Below are 22,517 nucleotides of genomic sequence, written 5' to 3'. Positions count from 1 at the left end.
ATAAAATAGATTCAAGAAAAGATGTATTTGTGTTTTTCAAATGTGATACAGTATTAAGTTGCAGTGTGTTTAGATGTTAAATACTCTGGGGAGAGAAGCTAGTGTAGCTAGGAAGAAAATAAAAGTTTCAGACAAGCAGGAGAATTTAAGTGGAAGTACTAGGGCAGGAAGAAAGACGGAGTGGAAGCCATGACCATAAAAGATATCGTGAAATGGAATACCAAATTTGAGTTCTTAAGAGTCTAGAAGTGTATGATGACAAGACTGTGTTCATTTGAGGCTGATATTAATTAGTGGTGATTTGTTGAGTTGAAAGAGAGGACAGAATGATGAGGTCAAAGTGTATGATAAATTGAAGCAAGGATATTGAAGACTCTGAGGCTGTTGAGGGTCCAGAGCAGAGAGAAAATATATGAGCCAGATGGTAAAATCACATAAGAAGATGAAAATGAGTCCTAGGGGTGGAAAAAAAAAAACAGTGGAATTTATTTGTAGAGCACTATCTGGCTACATGAGAGATTGTTCTTTCAGTGTTGTGTTCTTTATTGAATAATAAAGATGATAGAATTGGATATCCTTTAGGGGTTATACCCATGGTTAGTTCATGTTATTAGTGTGTTGGTATTCGTATTACTCTGTCACTATGTATTTGTATGTATATATACTTTTCAATAGCAAGAATTGGGCCTGTTAATATATATAATTTGATGTGTTTCTTTGAAGGTATGTTTTAACATATATATATATAATATTATGAAAGGAAGTGATAGTATGAGAGATGATGAGATAGTTTAGAGATGGTAAATGAATTTAATTTGAACTTGATTCTCTCGTATTTTGAAAGGACACTTTTCTTTTAAGTTTAAGTACTATAAACTTATACTTACCTAATATGTTCAATTTACAAAGCATGTTAACATGCATTATCTCAATCATGAGTTTTGGGGTAAGATTGACAGCGTGAATTACAGAATAAGTTACTCATATATATGAATTTTGATGAAAATAAGTAGTATTTTGAATGCTTATAAGGCTTTTGAGCTTTAAACAATAGAACCTCTGATCTCAAGTAATTAATACGGTAGGGAAGAAACACAGGTAGTAAAGAATAATCTACTTTTAATCTGTAATAATCACTAGATTTAATAATACATTAGTATGCATAACATATTGGCAATTATATAACTGCATAAAATATTGTACAAATGTGGGTGCTCATTCTATTCTAACATCCTAGCATTATATAATTCAATTTAATATGGTGACAATAGTCACAAGGATGGTCAGTGGGAAAAGGGTGAGAATGAAAGCTACTGAACTTTTTAAAAAAATTTTAAATGTGCCTTCATTACTATGGAAAGTTCAGACAACAGCTCCGAATACAGAGATAATTATATATTGATTTAAACATTATTCTAGATAAAGAATTTATTTAAATATTTACAAAACACTTTATTACAATTATTTACCTTTCTTAAAATATGACATAATAGTTTTTGAAGGAAAAACTGCTTATATACACAAATCATATCAATGAACTGGAAAACACTACCTATTAATATTTAATTGTAGCACTAGGCTCAGTGAAGGGAGCAAATGGAAGGCATGATGTCTGTTTATAAAGGAATTTAGAACTTATATGGGGAGACCACAGTGCCATAATCATTCTTCAATAACTTTGAATAAAAATGGAAAAACCAAACAAGGAAAAATTAAATGTCTCCACAGTGAGCTGAATATTATTTTCAAGGAGAATTCAGTACACATATGCTCCTATAAGCATTTAAACACAAGCATTTAAAACCCCTAAGCTGTGGTGTTGGCTTAGCATTTTAACAAATATTTTATGTAGCAGTAAGGCTTTGACTTGGAATTTGAGAAGATAAATAGGTGAATATTTTATTTGTGAAAAATGCTAACATTTAGGACCTCATTTGTTTAATCGCTGTGTATAAATAATTTTATGACTATTAGGTTTTTGAAGATGCTTTGAAAAGATATTTTATTAGCAGCTCCAATCAAAGCAAAATATTAAAATTATTCTTGAGATATATAAACAAATAATTACTTCTTGAATACTAAATTCTGATGGGATTTTATTGTCATAGCTACAATAGAAATTGATGACATCAGCTCTGTATTTCTAATAGAATTATAACAATGGTAGTGTAATTTCTGTAGTATTCAATAAACATTGAGATATATGAATATAATCCTACTATTAATGAAGATTATGAAAACAGGTTAATCTAAGTTCCAAGCTAGTGAAAAGTATTTTGTCTTTCTAACCACTTTATATAATAGAAAATATATTATTCAATGTTACTGAATAAAACCTTTGTTCTGAGGCTTTTAACAAATTTAACAGACCTCAAATTTACAACTAGAAATATAAATAATAATTTCCTCCTCTTTGTTTTTTTGGTAATTGCTTATTGCTAGCATAGGTTATAGCTACTGATTTTTTTTTGTTTTAATCTTCTACCTAGATAATTTACCACATTCTTTTATTTCCAAAAAATTTTTAGTAATTTGTTTTTATTTTCTTGTATTTATATGCATTATTTCAATTTATTGTCCTGCTGAATTAGCTTGAATTTATAAAACAAAGTTGAATAATAATGGGAATAGCAAATATATATGTTTTATTCCTGATTTTAATGGGAATGACTGTAGTTTTTTGTTGTTTAGCATATGTTTGTTATTTTCATTATGTCATTTTCTTCTAATCCTATTTCACATATTTACCTGGATTGACTGCTAAATTTCATCAAATGCCTTTCCAGAACCTAATGATATAATCATGGTTTTATTCTTTAATTTGTTGATTAATGAAGAATGTCAATACAAATCCTTATTCAACTTCTTGTTGAAATCTAACAGAAATATGTTCTAAATTTTATTTATTTTCCCTTCCATGAAAAAGTGTGAATAATTTTCTGGCTTTGTAAATAGAACTAATTCATATTTATATTTTTCTGAAAATGCTATGTCAATTAAAAATTATTATCACAGGAAAAAGTTAAGTAAAACAAACAATCAGAATTACAGATTCCTTAGAGACTAAAGATTATATTCACAAGAGGTAGCAGCAATCTGTAAAATACAGCTGTCTTGTAAGACTCCTTTTTAGAAACAACATTTGCAAAGACATTTATATGATGAAGAATATCATTTGCTTTTCTGTATCTGTATCTTGCCAAGGTTTATTTTGTAAGCAGTTAGAAGTTCTCAGAATTTGAAGGCTAGGGTCTGGAAAACTCAAAATTTAAATTAAGGAAAGGAAAAGGATAAAATAAGTTAGTAACTAATAGAGTATGAGGTATATATATTTAATATCTATACTTATATTTGTGGAATAAAATGTGTTTGGCCATGGTTTATCATTGTTTGGATATATCACTGGTTTTGATTTATCAGTATCTTATTTAGTGTTTTGCACCTATATTTATAAGTCTTCAATTGCTTTATAATGCTTCAAACAATCTGATATTATGTAGACTATAAAATATGATGAGTTCCCTGTGAAATTACTACTATATTCAAAATAGCATTTTCATCCGTTGTGGCCCTTTGCAGCAGCCCATCCATCTTTTCTGCCTTGGACCCAGGAACAACTGTTTTTTTCTTCTTCTTCTTTTTTTTTTAAATTGTGGATCATTAGTATCTTATATAGTTTATTTTTCTCTCTGTCTTGCTTTCTCTCTTTTTCTCTGTCTCTTCTCTCTTTGAATATATGTATCTGATGTTTAACATATTGAAAGATGAGGGCAATTGGGGGAAGAGTTTGGGATTGAATTAGTGATAAGCACATAAAAACTAAGGAAATGAAGAAAATTAAAAAAAAAAATTAGCCCCAGGGAACAAAAACATTTGTGTGGCAAAGTAAAAGTGTAGTAGTTAGTAGAGACTGAACAGTTAGGATTTTTTTTAGAGGATGGGGATGTGGGAAGTATGTTTGTATGTGTAACGGGGGTAGGTGAGAAAGAGAATCCTTTTTTTTTTCCTTTGGAAAAGTCAGTAAGTAGCAATGTAAAAATGTTATTTTGAGACACATTAGGTAAAAATACCAAAATAAAGAGCAAAAAAGATTGAAAAGTGGTTGCATATGGGAAGTAGGAAATGGGAGAGGGAAGGAGACATATGACTTTTAATTATTCTAATATGTCCTATAGAATTATATGACTTGTTAAACTACGTGCATGATAGACTATGTTAAAAATAAAACTAGCATGAGAAAAGAAAAAGGTTAGATATAAAATTTCAAAAAATTAATAACTTAATGAACAAATATCCCATTTCTATTATATATATTTCCAAATATAAAATGGGAGTGGATTAGTGCTTTATTCTTTTAAAAATTTAATATCAACTACCTTTTGGATCTTTGAATGTGATAGTTTCCTTATTATTTCAAGAGATTTGTAAGTCTTACTGAGAAACTAGCACCAATACTTTTGTCGCCAATGACCAGTGGCAGTTTACATGAGCAGGTAGTTTGCCACTCTTGTGCATACAGAACAATCTTACTTTTTTATTTGTTTGAATCACAATGTGATGGAGTTTCATGGGAACTTCTTATTTCTATCACCGTTATGCCACTCTATGGTGTCATATGCATTATAGACCTTTTACTTAGTATTTTCTTTCATCCAAGAGAGCAGGAAATTATTCAGCAATACTTTCAGTGACCCAAGATGACATCAGATTTAGGTAAGAGCTGTGAACATACACACATAATCCTAAAAAACTCAAGGTTTAAATGATTTGGCTGTTATTGAAAACAAGTATCATTGAAATTGAGGGACTTTTCTCAACAATGAGAGTTGCTCCATAGTTCCAGTAATAATTGGCTTTTGTTTACCAAAGTGGCAAAATATGTTGTGTCCATCACATTCCTTACTACAGATATTTTGTCTCAAATTATATCGATTCATGACTTACTGCATAAATTTTGAGTCATTTTATATACAATTTCTGAATTCAAGATCTGGAATGATATGCCCCAATCCACACTTTACCCAGAGTGTAACATTTGTAGACTGAAAACCCGACAAGTAACCTAATATCAGAAAAGGCATAGCATATATTAGGTAATCATAGCTATTTACTGGCAAATCTTCTACCTATAATAATTTTTAAATAAAATAAATGTACTACATAATTGGAATATTCTATTCCCTGTTACATATAGGTATTATTATTATTTTCTATACATGGTAGTTTCCAATGGTTACATTAATATTATTAAGTGAAACCTGGTACAATGCTTCTAGGAGTTCTGTGTTCAAATATAGAAATGATAGCTTTGGCATATCAGTATTATTTGAATATGATATATATATGCAATGTCAACCAAAAAAATCAGATGAAAAATATGTCCAAATATGTTGAATTTATTTGGGAATTAGAAATAAAGTTTTTTTAAACTGAGATGCATAGCCATGCCAAGCCACGTATGCATCTGAGGAGGCGAGAGTAAAGGCAAGCTGGTATTGGCAAAAGGAGAAGTTCACATAAACTGCTTGGAAATAGAGGTTGTTGGTTTTGGAGACTCAAAGCCAGAGTTGGCATCAGTTCATTGGTGGAAACGCTATTACTGGGCAAGTGTTCTTTCAAGAGGATCTTATATTAATTACAGCAGTACTGAAAAAAGAATTTCTCTTGGAGTTGTTTTAGAAAGTCCTTGAGACAGTCTTTATCTCAGACATGCAAGCATGAACGCTTCATGCTTTTCACTTTTCCAGCTCTGGTTTGTTTGGGTCTACAAAAAGTGATTTCATTCTGGTATCTGCAACTTTCACAGCATGAACCATTAAATATGGTAGCACGCTAGAAGCCTTTAGAATCAAAAGCCATATTTATTTTTTTCATGTTTTAGGCTGATGATCAATACTGGGAAGCATTCCTCATAAATTAACTTGGTGATCTAATGTTTACTTCTTTTTAAAAATGAATGGTTGGGGTATGTGTTAGGATGCAGGTTAGGCTACTGTAACAGGCCATAATAACTGTGGCTTAAACAATATAGAAATTTATCTTTCTTTTATGAATATGTCCAATCAAAAGCAACCTTGAACTGATTCAATGATTGTATGGTGTCAATAATCCAACAAGATCTTTCTATCTTGTTTTGCCATCCTCAACATATGGCTTCCATCTCATCTTCTAAGATGGCTGTTCTAACTCCTGCTATTGTATCTATTTTCCAATCAGTCAGAAGGTAAGAAAAATAGAATATTTGCCTTTACCACTAAGAATATATTATATATCATTTCTTCTGTTTTCCTTTGTTCACGATCTGGTCTAGCTTGCAATGGAGGCTGATAAATATAGTATTTAACTGGATTGTTATCTGCTGAACTAAAACTTCTATTAGTATAGAAGAAGGGAAAAATGCAGACATTGGGGAACAGTAGACAGTCCCTGTCACAGGTGGTTTTGAGGCTATTTTGCAATATTATGATAGTATTAAGCCTGGACAATCAGGCCTAATATAAATTCTGCTTTGCCAAAGTACTCCTGTTAGTTCTATCCTGGTCCCTTTGTGTTCCCAATTATACTAGGAAAACTAAAACTAAAACTACACTAAAATATTCAGATTTTTTTGGTAGCTTGGTTCTGATTAGGCACTTATGTCAGATTAAAAAAGTAGAGGGGAAGCAAAAGTCATTTTGTTTCTGGTAGTGCCTCTTGCAATATCAGCACTGAGTACAGGTTTATGTATTTCATCCTCAGAAGTGGTAGCAACTTCCTTAACTCAGGGTAATATGACTAGCCCTCCCACATATTTGTAACCAATTCTTTCTATTACATGTTTATGTGCTTCAAATGTCTAGATAGATTTGTGTAACTATTGATACGTTGGCCACTTCACTTCATTCCTGTAATATTTTGAAGGGAGAGTGGAACAAAAGAAAACAAGCAAAGCAAAGTAGCATTAAGAAGTGCTAGATATTAAGAAATTCACTTATTTTTTACTAGCTTTGCTACCATTATCTTACTTCACTGAGCATAAATTATAATATTTCAAGAACACTTTTTGACTTTGTCTAAAACTGAGAATTTTTTAAGCTTAACATAGTTGTCTTCAAACTCTGTTCTACATTTTCTTTGCTCCTTTTTTCCTGCTGCATCTCTATCATTCCAGTTGATGTCCTTGATTCTTTTGAAATCAACTAGGTACCCCAACTGATCTCAACTTTTTATTGCGTACTTTGTCTCATAACACGATTTGGTGTTCTTGAGAAGAAAAAATTCTTTTATTTCAAATTGAAATATAACCCACCCACCATAAAATTCACCTATTTAAAGTGTACATTTCAGTGGTGTTTGGTATGTTCACAGAGTTGTGCAACAACCTCCACGATCAATTTTAGAACATTTCCATCAGTCCAGAAAGGAACGTTGTATTCATTAACAGTCAATTCCTATTACCCTGAACCCCCATCCCTAGGCAACTACTAATATAAATTCTGTTTCTATAGATTTTCCTATTCTATACACTTCATGTAAATGGAATCATACAGTATGTGACTAGCTTCTTCAGTTAGCATAACATTTTCAAGGTTCATCTATGTTGTAGCACATATCAGTACTTCATTTTTTAAAATCGATGAACAGTATTCTATGGTGTATATATACTACATTTTGTTTATTTATTCATCAGTCAGCGGACATTTGAGTTGTTTCTTTTTGGCTGCTATGAATAATGCTGCTATGAACATTACAAGAGCTTTGTTTATATTTATGTTTTCATTTCTCTTGGGTTTATGCCCAGGAGCAGAATTGCTGAATCATATGGTAACTCTATATTTCATATATTGAGGAACTACCACTCTATTTTCCAAAGAGCCTCCATGATTTTACATTTCTAACAGCAATGTATTAGGGCTCCATTTTCTTTACATCTTTATCAACATGTGTTAATATATCTGTGTTTTATTATAGTTATCCTAGTGGGTGCACAGTTGTATCTTGTTGATATGATTTACAGTTCCCTAATGGCTAATGATGTTGAGGATCTTTCGGTGTTTATTGGCCATTTATATGTATTATTTATTTATTATATAATAAATGTCTGTTAAGATCCTTTGCCCATTTTAAATTTAGGTTATTTGTCTTTTTATTGAATTTTAAGGGTTCTTTATGTATTCTGGATTAAGTTCTTTTTCAGATATTTGATTTGCAAATTATTTTCCCATTCTGTGGATTATCCTTTCACATTTTTATTTCAATAGTTTTTGGGGAACAGGTGGTTTTTGGTTATGTAGATAACTACTTTAGTGCTAATTTCTGAGATTTTTGGCACCCATCACCTGAGCAGTGTACACTGTACCCAATATGTAGTCTTTAACTCTCACCCCACTCCCACCCTTCCTCCTGAGCCCCCAAAATCCATTATATCATTCTCATGCCTTTGTGTCCTCATAGGTTAGCTCTTACTTATATGTGAGAACATATGATATTTGGTTTTTCATTCCTGGGTTACTTAACTTAGAATAATGGTCTCCAACTCCACCCAGGTTTCTGTAAATGCTATTATTTCATTCCTTTTTATGACAGAGTAGTATTTTATGGTGTATATATATCACATTCTCTTTATTCACTCATTGGTTGATGGGCATTTAGGCTGGTTCCATATTTTTCTGCGATTGGAAATTGTGCAGCTATAAGCAGACATATGCATGTGTCTTTTTCATATAATGATTTTTTTTTCTTCTGAGTAGATATCCAATGGTGGGATTCCTGGATCAAATGGTAGTTCTACTTTTAGCTCTTTAAGGAATATCTATACTGTTTTCCATAGGAGTTGTACTAGTTTATATTCCCACCAGCAGTGTAAAAGTGTTCACTTTTCACCACATCCACGCCAACATCTATTATTTTTTGATTTTTAAATTATGGTCAGTCTTGCAGGAGTAAGGTGGTATCTCATTGTGGTTTTAATTTGCATTTTCTTGATAATTAGTGATGTTGAGCATTTTTCATGTTGTTGACCATTTGTATATCTTCTTTTGAGAATTGTCTATTCATGTCCTTTGCCCAATTTTTCATGGGATTATTATTTTTTTATTTTTATTTTTTGCTGATTTGTTTGAGTTTCTTGTAGATTCCGGATATTAGTTATTTGTCAGATGCATAGTTTGTATTTTCTCCCATTCTGTGGGTTGTCTATTTACTCTGATGATTATTTCTTTTGCTGTGCAGAAGCTTTTTAGTTTAATTAGGTCCCATTTATTTATGTTTGTTTTTGTTACATTTGCTTTTGGGTTCTTGGTCATGAACTCTTTGCCTAAGCCAATGTCTAGAAGAGTTTTTCCAATGTTATTTTCTAGGATTTTTATGGTTTCAGGTCTTAGATTTAAGACTTTGATCCATCTTGAGGTGATTTTTGTATAAAGTGAGAGATGAGGATCCAGTTTCATTCTTCTACACGTGGCTTGCCAATTATCCCAGCACCATTTGTTAAATAGGGTGTCCTTTCCCTACCTTATATTTTTGGTTGCTTTGTTGAAGGTCAAATACCTTGTCAAAGTATTCAGCTTTATTTCTGGGTTCTTTATTCTGTTCCATTTGTCTACATGCCTATTTTTATACCAGTACCATGCTGTTTTGGTAACTATAGCCTTGTAGTATAGTTTGAAGTCAGATAATGTGATGCCTCCAGATTTGTTTTCTTTAACTGTCTTTGATGGTGTCCTTTATAGTGCATAAGTTTTTGCTTTGGACAGAGTTCAATATGTCTGTTTTTTGTTTCATTGCTTGTGTTTTTGGTGTTTTATTTAAGAAACCATTGTCTACCTTTCCACAGTGTAGACGTACATCAAAACACCATGTTCTAACCATAAACATTTATAATTTTTGTCAATTAAAAAATAATTTTAAAAACATTACCTGATTGAAATCACTAAGATTTAAACAGATTTCTTTATTCTTAGAGTTTTATAGCTTTGGCTTTTATATTTAAATGTATGATCCATTTTGAGTTAATTTTTGTATATGTTATAAGTAAGGGATTTAACTTGATTCTTTTACATGTGGATATAGAGTTGGTACAGCACCATTTGCTGAAATGATTAGTCTTTCCTCAATGAATTGTCTTGGCACTCTTTTCAAAAATCAATGGACTGAAAATGTGAGGATTTATTTCTGGAATCTCATTTCTGTTCCATTAATCTATATGTCTATCCTTATGCCAATACCTTATTTTCTTGATTACTTTAGGTTTGTATAAGTTTTGAAATAGAAAAATGTGAGTTATCTAACTTTGTTCTCTTTCAAGATTGTTTTGTTATTATGAGTCTCTTGGATATCTATATAAATTTTAGGATTAGTTTGTCAGTTTTTGCAAAAAAGCCAGCTGGGATTTTGACAGAGATTGCATTGATTTTAATATCAATTTGGAGAGTATTGCCACATTAACGTTTAATCTATAGATATCTGGGATGACTTTTATTTAGATCTTTAATTTTTAAAATAATATTGTGTAGTTTTCAGAGTACAAATTTTACACTTCTTTTGTTCATTTTATTCCTATGTATTTTATTCCTTTGGATTCTACTTATTATAAATGGGGTTCTTTATTTTATTTTTGAATAGTTTATTATTAGTATGCAGAAATACAATTGACTTTTTATTTTTTAAAAATTTCACTTTCAAGTCCTCATAAAAGCATTTATTATAGCCTAATGGTAAAGCACTGGATTTATAATTGTGATTTTGCCACATGATGAATCAAGACATTTATCTTCATAAAAACGCTTTGAAGCAGTGACTTCAACTCACTGTTTCTATAGTTCTGACAACAATTAATGTCATTCTTCTTCTTTTGGCATTGATGGATGCTTGATCATGCAACTATATAAAGTACCCTATGCCCTTATCAATAAACAATATCCTTGGTCAATGAATAAAGGTGTGTACAATTTTTAAAATTTTTTCCACATAGTTTCTTTTCTACTCTGTCACCCAGGCTGGAGTACAGTGGTGTGATCATGGCTTACTGCAGCCTCAACCTCCCAGGCTCAAGTGATCCTCCCATCTCAGCCTCCAGAGTATCTGGGACTATAGGCATGCACCACCATGCCCAGCTAATTTTTTTTTTTTTTAAATAGGGACAAGATCTCACTATCTTGCCCAGGGTGGTATCGAACTCCTGGGCTCAAGTGATCCACCTGCCTTGACCTCCCAAAGTGCTGGGATTACAGGTGCAAGCCACTGCACCCAGCCCATTTTCCATATAGTTTCTAAGCAATTGTCAGGCATTGTTCTAACAAGAAATGGATCTAACAGACATGCTTGAAATAGATTCACTTAAAGAGCTGTTGAACAAATATGATGTGAAATATAAACTTGGAGTGGGGAAAACTACTCATTATAAATAAGCAGCAGTGGAAATCTATACAGTAATTTTTTGCCAGTAGCTCCAATAGCCTTGAAAGATCTCACAATTGACTTTTTTTTTTTTTTTTTTTTTTTGAGATGAGGTCTTGTTCTGTTGTTCAGGCTGGGGCATAGTGGCATGATCATGGCTCATTGCAGCTTCAACCTCCTGGGCTCAAGTGATCCTTCTGCCTTAGCCTCCTGAGTAGCTGGGACTGCAGGTGTGCGCCATCATGCCTGGTGAATTTTCCCTTTTTTTTTGTAGAGATGGGGTCTTGTAATATTGCCCAGGTTGGTTTTGAACTCCTGGACTCAAGCAATCCTCCTGCTTTGGCCTCCCAAAGTGCTGATATTACAGACATGGGCCACTGTGCCTAGCCCACAATTGACTTTTTTACGTTAATTTTGTAACCTTAGCTTCCAGAGCTCCTTTATTAGTTCTAATAATTTTTTAGTGTATTTCTTAGGATTGCATTTATACAAAATTGTGTTCCTTGCAGATAGTTTTAGTTCTTCCTTCCTATCTGGATGTGTCTTACTTCTTTTTCTTGTCTAATTGCTCTAGATGGGAAACCTTCAGTACAATATTGAATAGAGGGGGATAGAGTGGAAATACTTGTTTGATTCCTAACCTTAGAAGGAAAACATTGATTCTTTCACTAATTTTTATGATGTAGGTTTTTTATACATGCCATTTATTAGATGTATAAGGCAGGAACAGAAAGAAAAGTTGAAAGAATTATATTGTGAACACTCACTCATATGTATATTCTTACCACTAATATTTGACAGTTATCATTCACTTATCATGTATCTATCTATCCATCTGTCCACCTATCTATCTATATTATTTTGTGGATGCATTTTCAAGTTGCAGATGTCAGTATACTTTACCCTTTAACACCTCCGTATACATAACATTAAATAGATTTTAATATTTGTTTCTAATAATTTCTTAACATTTTTTGAGGTATAATTTACATGCAGAGAAATCACAAATTTTATTGTACCATTTTATGAGTTTTAACTAATGTATATGCTTGTGTAATCCAAACTGCTATGAAAATACAGAATATTACATCTTTACTCAAAAAAGTTTCTTCATATTCCTTCCCCATCAATAACTCTTCAAGACAACTACTGTTCTGATTTTATAAACTTTTTTGTGTATGGCTTCTTAGCATAATTTTTTTTGAGAATCATTTGTGTTGTTGCATCTGTCAGTAGTTTGTGTCTTTTAATTGTTGAGTAATATTCCATTGTATGATTATATCATATCACCATTTGTTTTTTTTATTGTCTTGTTGGACACCTGGGCTGTTTCCAGATTTTTACTATTTTGAATACAGCTGGTAGGGTCTTACTTATACAAATCATTTTATGAACATATGCTTTTAATTTTTCTGAATATATACATAGGAGTGGAATTGCTAGATTGTAAGACAAATGTATATTTAGTTTTGTAAGAAACTGCAAGATATTTTTAAAAAGTGTTTGTATGATTTTACACTCCCATCAACAATGTATGAGTTTAGGTTACTCCACATCTGTGTTAATGTTTGGTGGTAGCTTTTTTTTTCCTTTAAACTAATTTTAGACATTCTGGTGGCTGTATAATGGTATCTTGTGATTGTAATTTTTATTTCCCTGGAGACTTATTGGTATTATTTGCTCTCTTTCAGACAGTTCGGCATGGTTTTCCTCATCAGCCCACAGCATTAGCCTTTGATCCAGTTCAGAAAATCTTGGCTATTGGGACGAGAACAGGTGCTATACGAATGTATCCTTAAATTTTCGTTCATTATTTGCCACATTAATGCCAATTACATTTCTTTAAATATTCAGGTAAGATAAATATTTATGACCAAATAAAGTTTATTATTTTTTAAGAAGTGAGTAACTATTGTGAAAAATCTACATTTTCAAATTTATTGGCATATTTTTAATGTCTTTGAGATCAGTATTGATGTCTCTTCTTTAACTCCTATTATTTGTAATTTGTATCTTCTCTTTTTTCCTTATCCATCTGCCTAGAAGTTTATCAATTGTATTGATTCTCATGATTCTCACAAAGAATCAACTTTTGGGTGCATTGCTCTTCTTTATTGTGTTTCTATATTCAATTTCATTGAATTCTGCTTTGATCACTTAAATTTCTTTGCTTTTGCTTACCTGGGGTTTAATTTGATCTTCTTTCTCTAGTTTTTAAAGTGGAAACAGTTAATTAATTTGAGAACTTTCTTCTTTTCTAATATGTGCCTATAGTACTATAAATTTCCTCCCAAATTCTACTTTAGTGTCATCCTGTTTTTTAAAATTAAACTTTTTATTTTGAGATAATTAATTGTAGATGCACATGTAGTTATAAGAAATAATACAGAGATATCCATATTATTTCACCTATTTTGCTCCAATTGTAGTATCTTAGAAAACTATAGTGTAATATCACAACCAGGATATTGACATTATACAATCAAGATACAAAACATTTCTATCACCACAAGGATTCTTCATATTGCTCTTTTATGGTTGGTCACATCTTGTCCCTCCAACCCCATCCTTGATCCCTAACAACCACTAATTTGTTTTTCATTTCAATAACTTTGCCACTTCAAAAATGTTATATAAATGGAATCATACAGTTTATAATTTTTGGTGATTGGCCATTTTCACTCAGTATAACTCTCTGAAGATTCATTCATATTGTCACATGTATCAATAGTTTATTCCTTTATACTGAATTGGATAATATTCCATGGTATAGATGTACCACAGTGTAGCCATTCACCTGTTCAAAGAAATTTGACTTGTTTCCGGTTTTTGGCTATTTTTACTAAACAACTATGAACATCTGTGTACATATTTTTGTGTGAACCTAAGCTTTTGTTTCTCTGGTGTAAATGCCCAGGAGTACAACTGAAGGGTCATGTGGTAATTAGATATTTTAGTTTTAATTTTTTTAGTGTACCATTCAGTGTTATTAAATACATTTATATTATGCAACCATCATCACCATCCTTTTCTGTAAATCTTTCACTTTGTAAAACTGAAACTCTACACCCATTAAATTATAACTCTCCATATCCCTCTTCTTCTAGCCCCTGGAAACCACCATTCTGCTTTCTGTTTCTATAATTTTTACTACTCTAGGTAACTTATATAAGTGAAAGCATACATTATTCTTCTTTTTTGTGACTGGCTTATTTCATTCAGCATAATGTCCTCAACGTTTATCAGTGTTGTAGCATATGTGAAAACTTCCTTCCTTTTTAAGACTGAATAATATTTCATTGTATGTATATATCGCATTTTGATATCTGTTCATTAATTTATGGCACTTGTTCTTTCCATGTTTTAGCTGTTATGAATAATATTGCTATGAACATGGGTGTACAAATATCTCTTTGAAACCTTGCTTTTAGTTATTTTGGGTATATATCCAGAAGAAGAACTGCTGGATCATATGATAATTGTATTTTTAATTTTTTGAGGATCTGTCATTCTGTTTCCCATAGCAGCTATACTAGTTTACATTTTCACCAGTAGTAATTGCCGTTTGATGCAAATATTTTAAATTTTAATGAAGTTCAAGTTGGCTATTTTTTTCTTTTTTTGCCTGTGCTTTGGTGTCATATGTAAGAAATCTTTACCAAATCCAATGGAATGAAGCTTTTACCCTGTTTTCTTCTAAGAGTTTTATAGTTTTAGGTTTTACATTTGGGCCTTTTATCCATTTTTGAGTGAATTTTTGTATATAGTAAAAGGGTCTAATCTCACTGTTTGGCATGTGGATATCCCATTTTCCCAGCACCATTTGTTGACAAGACTATCTTCTCCATTGAATGGCACTGGCACCCTTGTCAAAAATTATTTGATCATACATGTTAGGGTTTGTCTGTGGGCTCTCTATTCTATTCCACTGATCTATAGGTATGTTTCTATGTTACTACTACACTGTTTTTATTTACTGTAGCTTTGTAGATTGGAAACCAGATAGTGTGAAATTTGAAATTAGATGATTTTTCAGTACTTATTGAAATGATCAGGCAGTTTTTATTATTGATTATGTTACTGTGATATATGATATTTATTGATTTGCATATGCTGAACCATTCATGAATTCCTGAGATGATTCCCACTTGATAATGATAAGTGATTTTTAAAAAATATGTTGTCTTGTTGAAATTGATTTGTGAGTATTTTGTTGAGGATTTTTGCATCTAGGTTTATCAAGGATATTGGCTTGTAGTGTTCTTTTTTGTTCTGTCTTTGTTGGTTTTGGTATTGGGATGATGCCGGCCTCATAGAATGAGATTGAAAGTATTCCCCTCTTTTCAATTTTTTTCTTAAGAGTTTGAGTAGAAGTGGTACTAGTTCTTTAAATGTTTTGTAGAATTCTGAATGACTACTGAGTACATAACGAAATGAAGGTAACAATAAAGATGTTCTTTGAAACCAATGAGAACAAAGATACAACATACCAGGATCTCTGGGACACATTTAAAGCAGTGTGTAGAGGGAAATTTATAGCACTAAATGCCCACAAGAGAAAGCAGGAAAGATCTAAAATTGACACCCTAACATCACAATCAAAAGAACTAGAGAAGCAAGAGCAAACACATTCAAAAGCTAGCAGAAGGCAAGAAATAACTAAGATCAGAGCAGAACTGAAGGAGATAGAGACACAAAAAACCTTTAAAAAAATCAATGAATCCAGGAGCTGGTTTTTTGAAAAGATAAACAAAATAGATAGACCACTAGCAAGACTAATAAAGAAGAAAAGAGACAAGAATCAAATAGACACAATAAAAAATGATAAAGGGGATATCACCACCGATCCTGCAGAAATACAAACTACCATCAGAGAATACTATAAACAACTCTATGCAAATAAACTAGAAAATCTAGAAGAAATGGATAAATTCCTGGACACATACACCCTCCCAAGACTAAACCAGGAAGAAATTGAATCTCTGAATAGACCAATAACAGGATCTGAAATTGAGGCAACAATTAATAGCTTACCAACCAAAAAAAGTCCAGGACCAGACGGATTCACAGCTGAATTCTACCAGAGGTACAAGGAGGAGCTGGTACCATTCCTTCTGAAATTATTCCAATCAATAGAAAAAGAGGGAATCCTCCCTAACTCATTTTATCAGGCCAGCATCATCCTGATACCAAAGCCTGACAGACACAACAAAAAAAGAGAATTTTAGTCCAATATCCCTGATGAAGATCAATGCAAAAATCCTCAATATAATACTGGCAAACCGAATCCAGCAACATATCAAAAAGCTTGTCCACCATGATCAAGTGGGCTTCATCCCTGGGTTGCAAGGCTGGTTCAACATATGCAAATCAATAAATGTAATCCAGCATATAAACAGAACCAATGACAAAAACCACATGATTATCTCAATAGATGCAGAAAAGGCCTTTGAAAAATTCAACAGCCCTTAATGCTAAAAACTCTCAATAAATTAGGTATTGATGGGATGTATCTCAAAATAATAAGAGCTATCTATGACAAACCCACAACCAGTATCATACTGAACGGGCAAAAACTGGAAGCATTCCCTTTGAAAACTGGCACAAGACAGGGATGCCCTCTCTCACTACTCCTATTCAACATAGTGTTAGAAGTTCTGGCCAGGGCAATTAGGCAGGAGAAGGAAATCAAGGGTATTCAATTAGGAAAAGAGGAAGTCAAATTGTCCCTGTTTGCAGATGACGTGATTGTATATCTAGAAATCCCCATCATCGCAGCCCAAAATCTCCTTAAGCTGATAAGGAACTTCAGCAAAGTCTCAGGATACAAAATCAATGTGCAAAACTCACAAGCATTCTTATACACCAAAAACAGACAAACGGAGTGCCAAATCATGAGTGAAATCCCATTCACAATTGCTTTAAAGAGAATAAAATACCTAGGAATCCAACTTACAAGGGATGTGAAGGACATCTTCAAGGAGAACTACAAACCACTCTCAATGAAATAAAAGAGGATACAAACAAATGGAAGAACATTTCATGCTCATGGATAGGAAGAATCAATGTCTTGAAACTGGCCATACTGCCCAAGGTAATTTATAGATTCAATGCCATCCCAATCAAGCTACCAATGACTTTCATCACAGAATTGGAAAAAACTACTTTAAAGTTCATATGGAACCAAAAAAGATACCACACTGCCAAGTCAATCCTAAGCCAAAAGAACAAAGCTGGAGGAATCATGTTACCTGACTTCAAACTATACTACAAGGCTACAGTAAGCAAAACAGCAAGGTACTGGTACCAAAACAGAGATATAGACCAATGGAACAGAACAGAGCCCTCATAAATAATGCCACATATCTACAACTATCTGATCTTTGACCAACCTGAGAAAAACAAGAAACAGGGAAATGATTCCCTATTTAATAAATGGTGCTGGGTAAACTGGCTAGCTATATGTAGAAAGCTGAAACTGGATCCCTTCCTTACACCTTATACAAAAATTAATTCAAGATGGATTAAAGACTTAAATGTTAGACCTGAAACCATAAAAACCCTAGAAGAAAACCTAGGCAATACCATTCTGGACATAGGCATGGGCAAGGACTTCATGTCTAAAACACCAAAAGCAATGGCAACAAAAGCCAAAATTGACAAATGGGATCTAATTAAACTAAAGAGCTTCTACACAGCAAAAGAAACTACCATCAGAATGAACAGGCAACCTATAGAATGGAAGAAAATTTTTGCAATCTACCTACCTGACAAAGAGCTAATATCCAGAATCTACAAAGAACCTAAACAAATTTACAAGAAAAAAACAAACAACCCCATCGAAAAGTGGGCAAAGGATATGAACAGACACTTCTCAAAAGAAGACATTTATGCAGCCAAAAGACACATGAAAAAATGCTCATCATCACTGGCCATCAGAGAAATGCAAATCAAAACCACTATGAGATACCATCTCATGCCTGTCAGAATGGCAATCATTAAAAAGTCAGGAAACAACAGGTGCTGGAGAGGATGTGGAGAAATAGGAACACTTGTACACTGTTGGTGGGACTGTAAACTAGTTCAACCATTGTGGAAGTCAGTGTGGCGATTCCTTGGGGATGTAGAACTAGAAATACCATTTGACCCAGCCATCCCATTACTGGGTATATACCCAAAGGACTGTAAATCATGCTGCTATAAAGACACATGCACACATATGTTTATTGCGGCACTATTCATAATAGGAAAGACTTGGAACCAACCCAAATGTCCATCAATGATAGACTGGATTAAGAAAATGTGGCACATATACACCATGGTATACTATGCTGCCATAAAAAAGGATGAATTCATGTCCTTTGTAGGGACATGGATGAAGCTGGAAACCATCATTCTCAGCAAACTACGGCAAGGACAAAAAAACCAAATACCACATGTTCTCACTCATAGGTGGGAATTGTACAATGAGAACACATGGACACAGGAAGGGGAACATCACACCCCGGGGCCTGTTGTGGGGTGAGGGGAGGGAGGAGGGATAGCATTAGGAGGTATACCTAATGTAAATGATGAGTTAATGGGTGCAGCACACCAACATGGCACAGGTATACATATGTAAGAAACCTGCACATTGTGCACATGTACCCTAAAACTTAAAGTATAATAATAAAAAAAAGAATTCAGCCATGATACTATCAGATCTTGGGTTTTTCTTTGGTGAAAGATTTTTTTTAAATTACTGCTTAAATCTTATTACTCATTATTGATCTGTTCAGGGTTTCTATTTCTTCATATTTCAATCTTGGTAGGTTGTATATGTCTAGAAATTTATCAATTTCTTTGAAGTTGTAAATTTGTTGGTGCATAGTTGTTCGTAATAGTTTCTAATGAGCCTTTATATTTCTGTGGTATGAAATATAATATCTCCTTTTTAGTTTTTGATTTTATTTAGTTTTGTTTTTTGCTGTTTTTTTGTTTGTTTTTTTTTTTGCCATGATACATCTCTTTGTTCACCGAGGTCAATTAGAGGCTCTACCTTAGTCTTCCTTTTTTTTGTTTTTTTTGTTTTTAATTATACTTTAAGTTCTAGGGTACATGCACACAACGTGCAGGTTTGATACATAGGTATACGTGTACCATGTTGGTAGCTGCACCCATCAACTCATCATTTACATTAGGTATTTCTCCTAATGCTATCCCTCCCCCAGCCCTCGTCCCCTGACCAGGCCCCAGTGTGTGATGTTCCCTGCCCTGTGTGTGAGTGATCTCATTGTTCAATTACCATCTACGTGTGAGAACATGCAGTGTTTGGTTTTCTGTCCTTGCGATTGTTTGCTGAGAATGATGGTTTCCAGCTTCATCCATGTCGCTGCAAAGGACTAGAACTCATCCTTTTTTATGGCTACATAGTATTCTGTGGTGTATTTTCTTAATCCAGTCTATCATTGATGGATATTTGGGATGGTTCCAAGTCTTTGCTGTTGTGAATAGTGCCACCATAAACATACGTGTGCATGTGTCTTTATAGTAGCATGATTTATAATCCTTTGGGTCTATACCCAGTAATGGAATGGCTGGGTCAAATGGTACTTCTAGTTCTAGATCCTTGAGGAATAGCCACACTGTGTTCCACAATAGTTGAACTAGTTTATACTCCCACCAACAGTGTAAATGCATTCCTATTTCTCCACATCCTCCCCAACATCTGTTGTTTCCTGACTTTTTAATGATTGCCATTCTAACTGGCATGAGATGGTATCTCATTGTGGTTTTGATTTGCATTTCTCTGATGACCAGTGATGATAAGCATTTTTTCATGTGTGTGTTGGCTTGCATAAATGTCTTCTTTTGAGAAGTGTCTGTTCATATCCTTTGCCCACTTTTTGATGGGGTTGTTTTTTTTTTCCTGTAAATTTGTTTGAGTTCTTTGTAGATTCTGGATATTAGCCCTTTGTCAGATAGGTAGATTGCAAAAATTTTCTTCCATATAGGTTGCCTGTTCATTCTGATGGTAGTTTCTTTTGCTGTATGGCAGCTCTTTAGTTTAATTAGATCCCATTTGTCAATTTTGGCTTTTGTTGCCGTTGCTTTTGGTGTTTTAGTCATGAAGTCCTTGCCCATGCCTATGTCCAGAATGGTATTGCCTAGGTTTTCTTCTAGGGTTTTTATGGTTTTAGGTCTAACATTTAAGTCTTTTTTTTTTTAATTATACTTTAAGTTTTAGGGTACATGTGCACAATGTGCAGGTTAGTTACATACGTATACATGTGCCATGCTGGTGTGCTGCACCCATTAACTCGTCATTTAGCATTAGGTATATCTCCTAATGCTATCCCTCCCCCCTCCCCCCACACCACAGCAGTCCCCAGAGTGTGATGTTGCCCTTCCTGTGCCCATGTGTTCTCATTGTTCAATTCCCACCTATGAGTGAGAATATGTGGTGTTTGGTTTTTTGTTCTTGCGATAGTTTACTGAGAATGATGATTTCCAATTTCATCCATGTCCCTACAAAGGACATGAACTCATCATTTTTATGGATGCATAGTATTCCATGGTGTATATGTGCCACATTTTCTTAATCCAGTCTATCGCTGTTGGACATTTGGGTTGGTTCCAAGTCTTTGCTATTGTAAAAAGTGCCGCAATAAACATGCGTGTGCATGTGTCTTTATAGCAGCATGATTTATACTCCTTTGGGCATATACCCAGTAATGGGATGGCTGGGTCAAATGGTATTTCTAGTTCTAGATCCCTGAGGAATTGCCACACTGACTTCCACAAGGGTTGAACTAGTTTACAGTCCTACCAACAGTGTAAAAGTGTTCCTATTTCTCCACATCCTCTCCAGCACCTGTTGTTTCCTGACTTTTTAATGATTGCCATTCTAACAGGCATGAGATGGTATCTCATTGTGGTTTTGATTTGCATTTCTCTGATGGCCAGTGATGATAAGCATTTTTTCATGTGTGTGTTGGCTTGCATAAATGTCTTCTTTTGAGAAGTGTCTGTTCATATCCTTTGCCCACTTTTTGATGGGGTTGTTTGTTTTTTTCCTGTAAATTTGTTTGAGTTCTTTGTAGATTCTGGATATTAGCCCTTTGTCAGATAGGTAGATTGCAAAAATTTTCTTCCATTCTATAGGTTGCCTGTTCATTCTGATGGTAGTTTCTTTTGCTGTATGGCAGCTCTTTAGTTTAATTAGATCCCATTTGTCAATTTTGGCTTTTGTTGCCATTGCTTTTGGTGTTTTAGTCATGAAGTCCTTGCCCATGCCTATGTCCAGAATGGTATTGCCTAGGTTTTCTTCTAGGGTTTTTATGGTTTTAGATCTAACATTTAAGTCTTTTTTTTTTTAATTATACTTTAAGTTTTAGGGTACATGTGCACAATGTGCAGGTTAGTTACATACGTATACATGTGCCATGCTGGTGTGCTGCACCCATTAACTCGTCATTTAGCATTAGGTATATCTCCTAATGCTATCCCTCCCCCCTCCCCCCACACCACAGCAGTCCCCAGAGTGTGATGTTGCCCTTCCTGTGCCCATGTGTTCTCATTGTTCAATTCCCACCTATGAGTGAGAATATGTGGTGTTTGGTTTTTTGTTCTTGCGATAGTTTACTGAGAATGATGATTTCCAATTTCATCCATGTCCCTACAAAGGACATGAACTCATCATTTTTATGGATGCATAGTATTCCATGGTGTATATGTGCCACATTTTCTTAATCCAGTCTATCGCTGTTGGACATTTGGGTTGGTTCCAAGTCTTTGCTATTGTGAAAAGTGCTGCAATAAACATGCGTGTGCATGTGTCTTTATAGCAGCATGATTTATACTCCTTTGGGCATATACCCAGTAATGGGATGGCTGGGTCAAATGGTATTTCTAGTTCTAGATCCCTGAGGAATTGCCACACTGACTACCACAAGGGTTGAACTAGTTTACAGTCCTACCAACAGTGTAAAAGTGTTCCTATTTCTCCACATCCTCTCCAGCACCTGTTGTTTCCTGACTTTTTAATGATTGCCATTCTAACAGGCATGAGATGGTATCTCATTGTGGTTTTGATTTGCATTTCTCTGATGGCCAGTGATGATAAGCATTTTTTCATGTGTGTGTTGGCTTGCATAAATGTC

At 33.6% G+C, this 22,517-nt stretch overlaps 1 protein-coding gene across 2 annotated transcripts in view; it reads left to right on the top strand.

The window, feature by feature from the left end:
* STXBP5L (syntaxin binding protein 5L) overlaps window positions 1–22,517 on the top strand; it is a 491,711-nt gene that overhangs the window by 40,152 nt on the left and 429,042 nt on the right. For both annotated transcript variants that reach the window (XM_024244879.3, XM_024244878.3), the window contains exon 3: window positions 13,068–13,165. In XM_024244879.3, coding sequence (XP_024100647.3) covers window positions 13,068–13,165 — 98 coding nt within the window. The remainder of the gene's footprint in view (window positions 1–13,067; window positions 13,166–22,517) is intronic.

Source organism: Pongo abelii, chromosome 2 (genome assembly GCF_028885655.2).
Source record: "Pongo abelii isolate AG06213 chromosome 2, NHGRI_mPonAbe1-v2.0_pri, whole genome shotgun sequence".
NCBI lineage: Eukaryota > Metazoa > Chordata > Mammalia > Primates > Hominidae > Pongo > Pongo abelii.
This window is presented reverse-complemented; position numbering and strand designations above follow the sequence as displayed.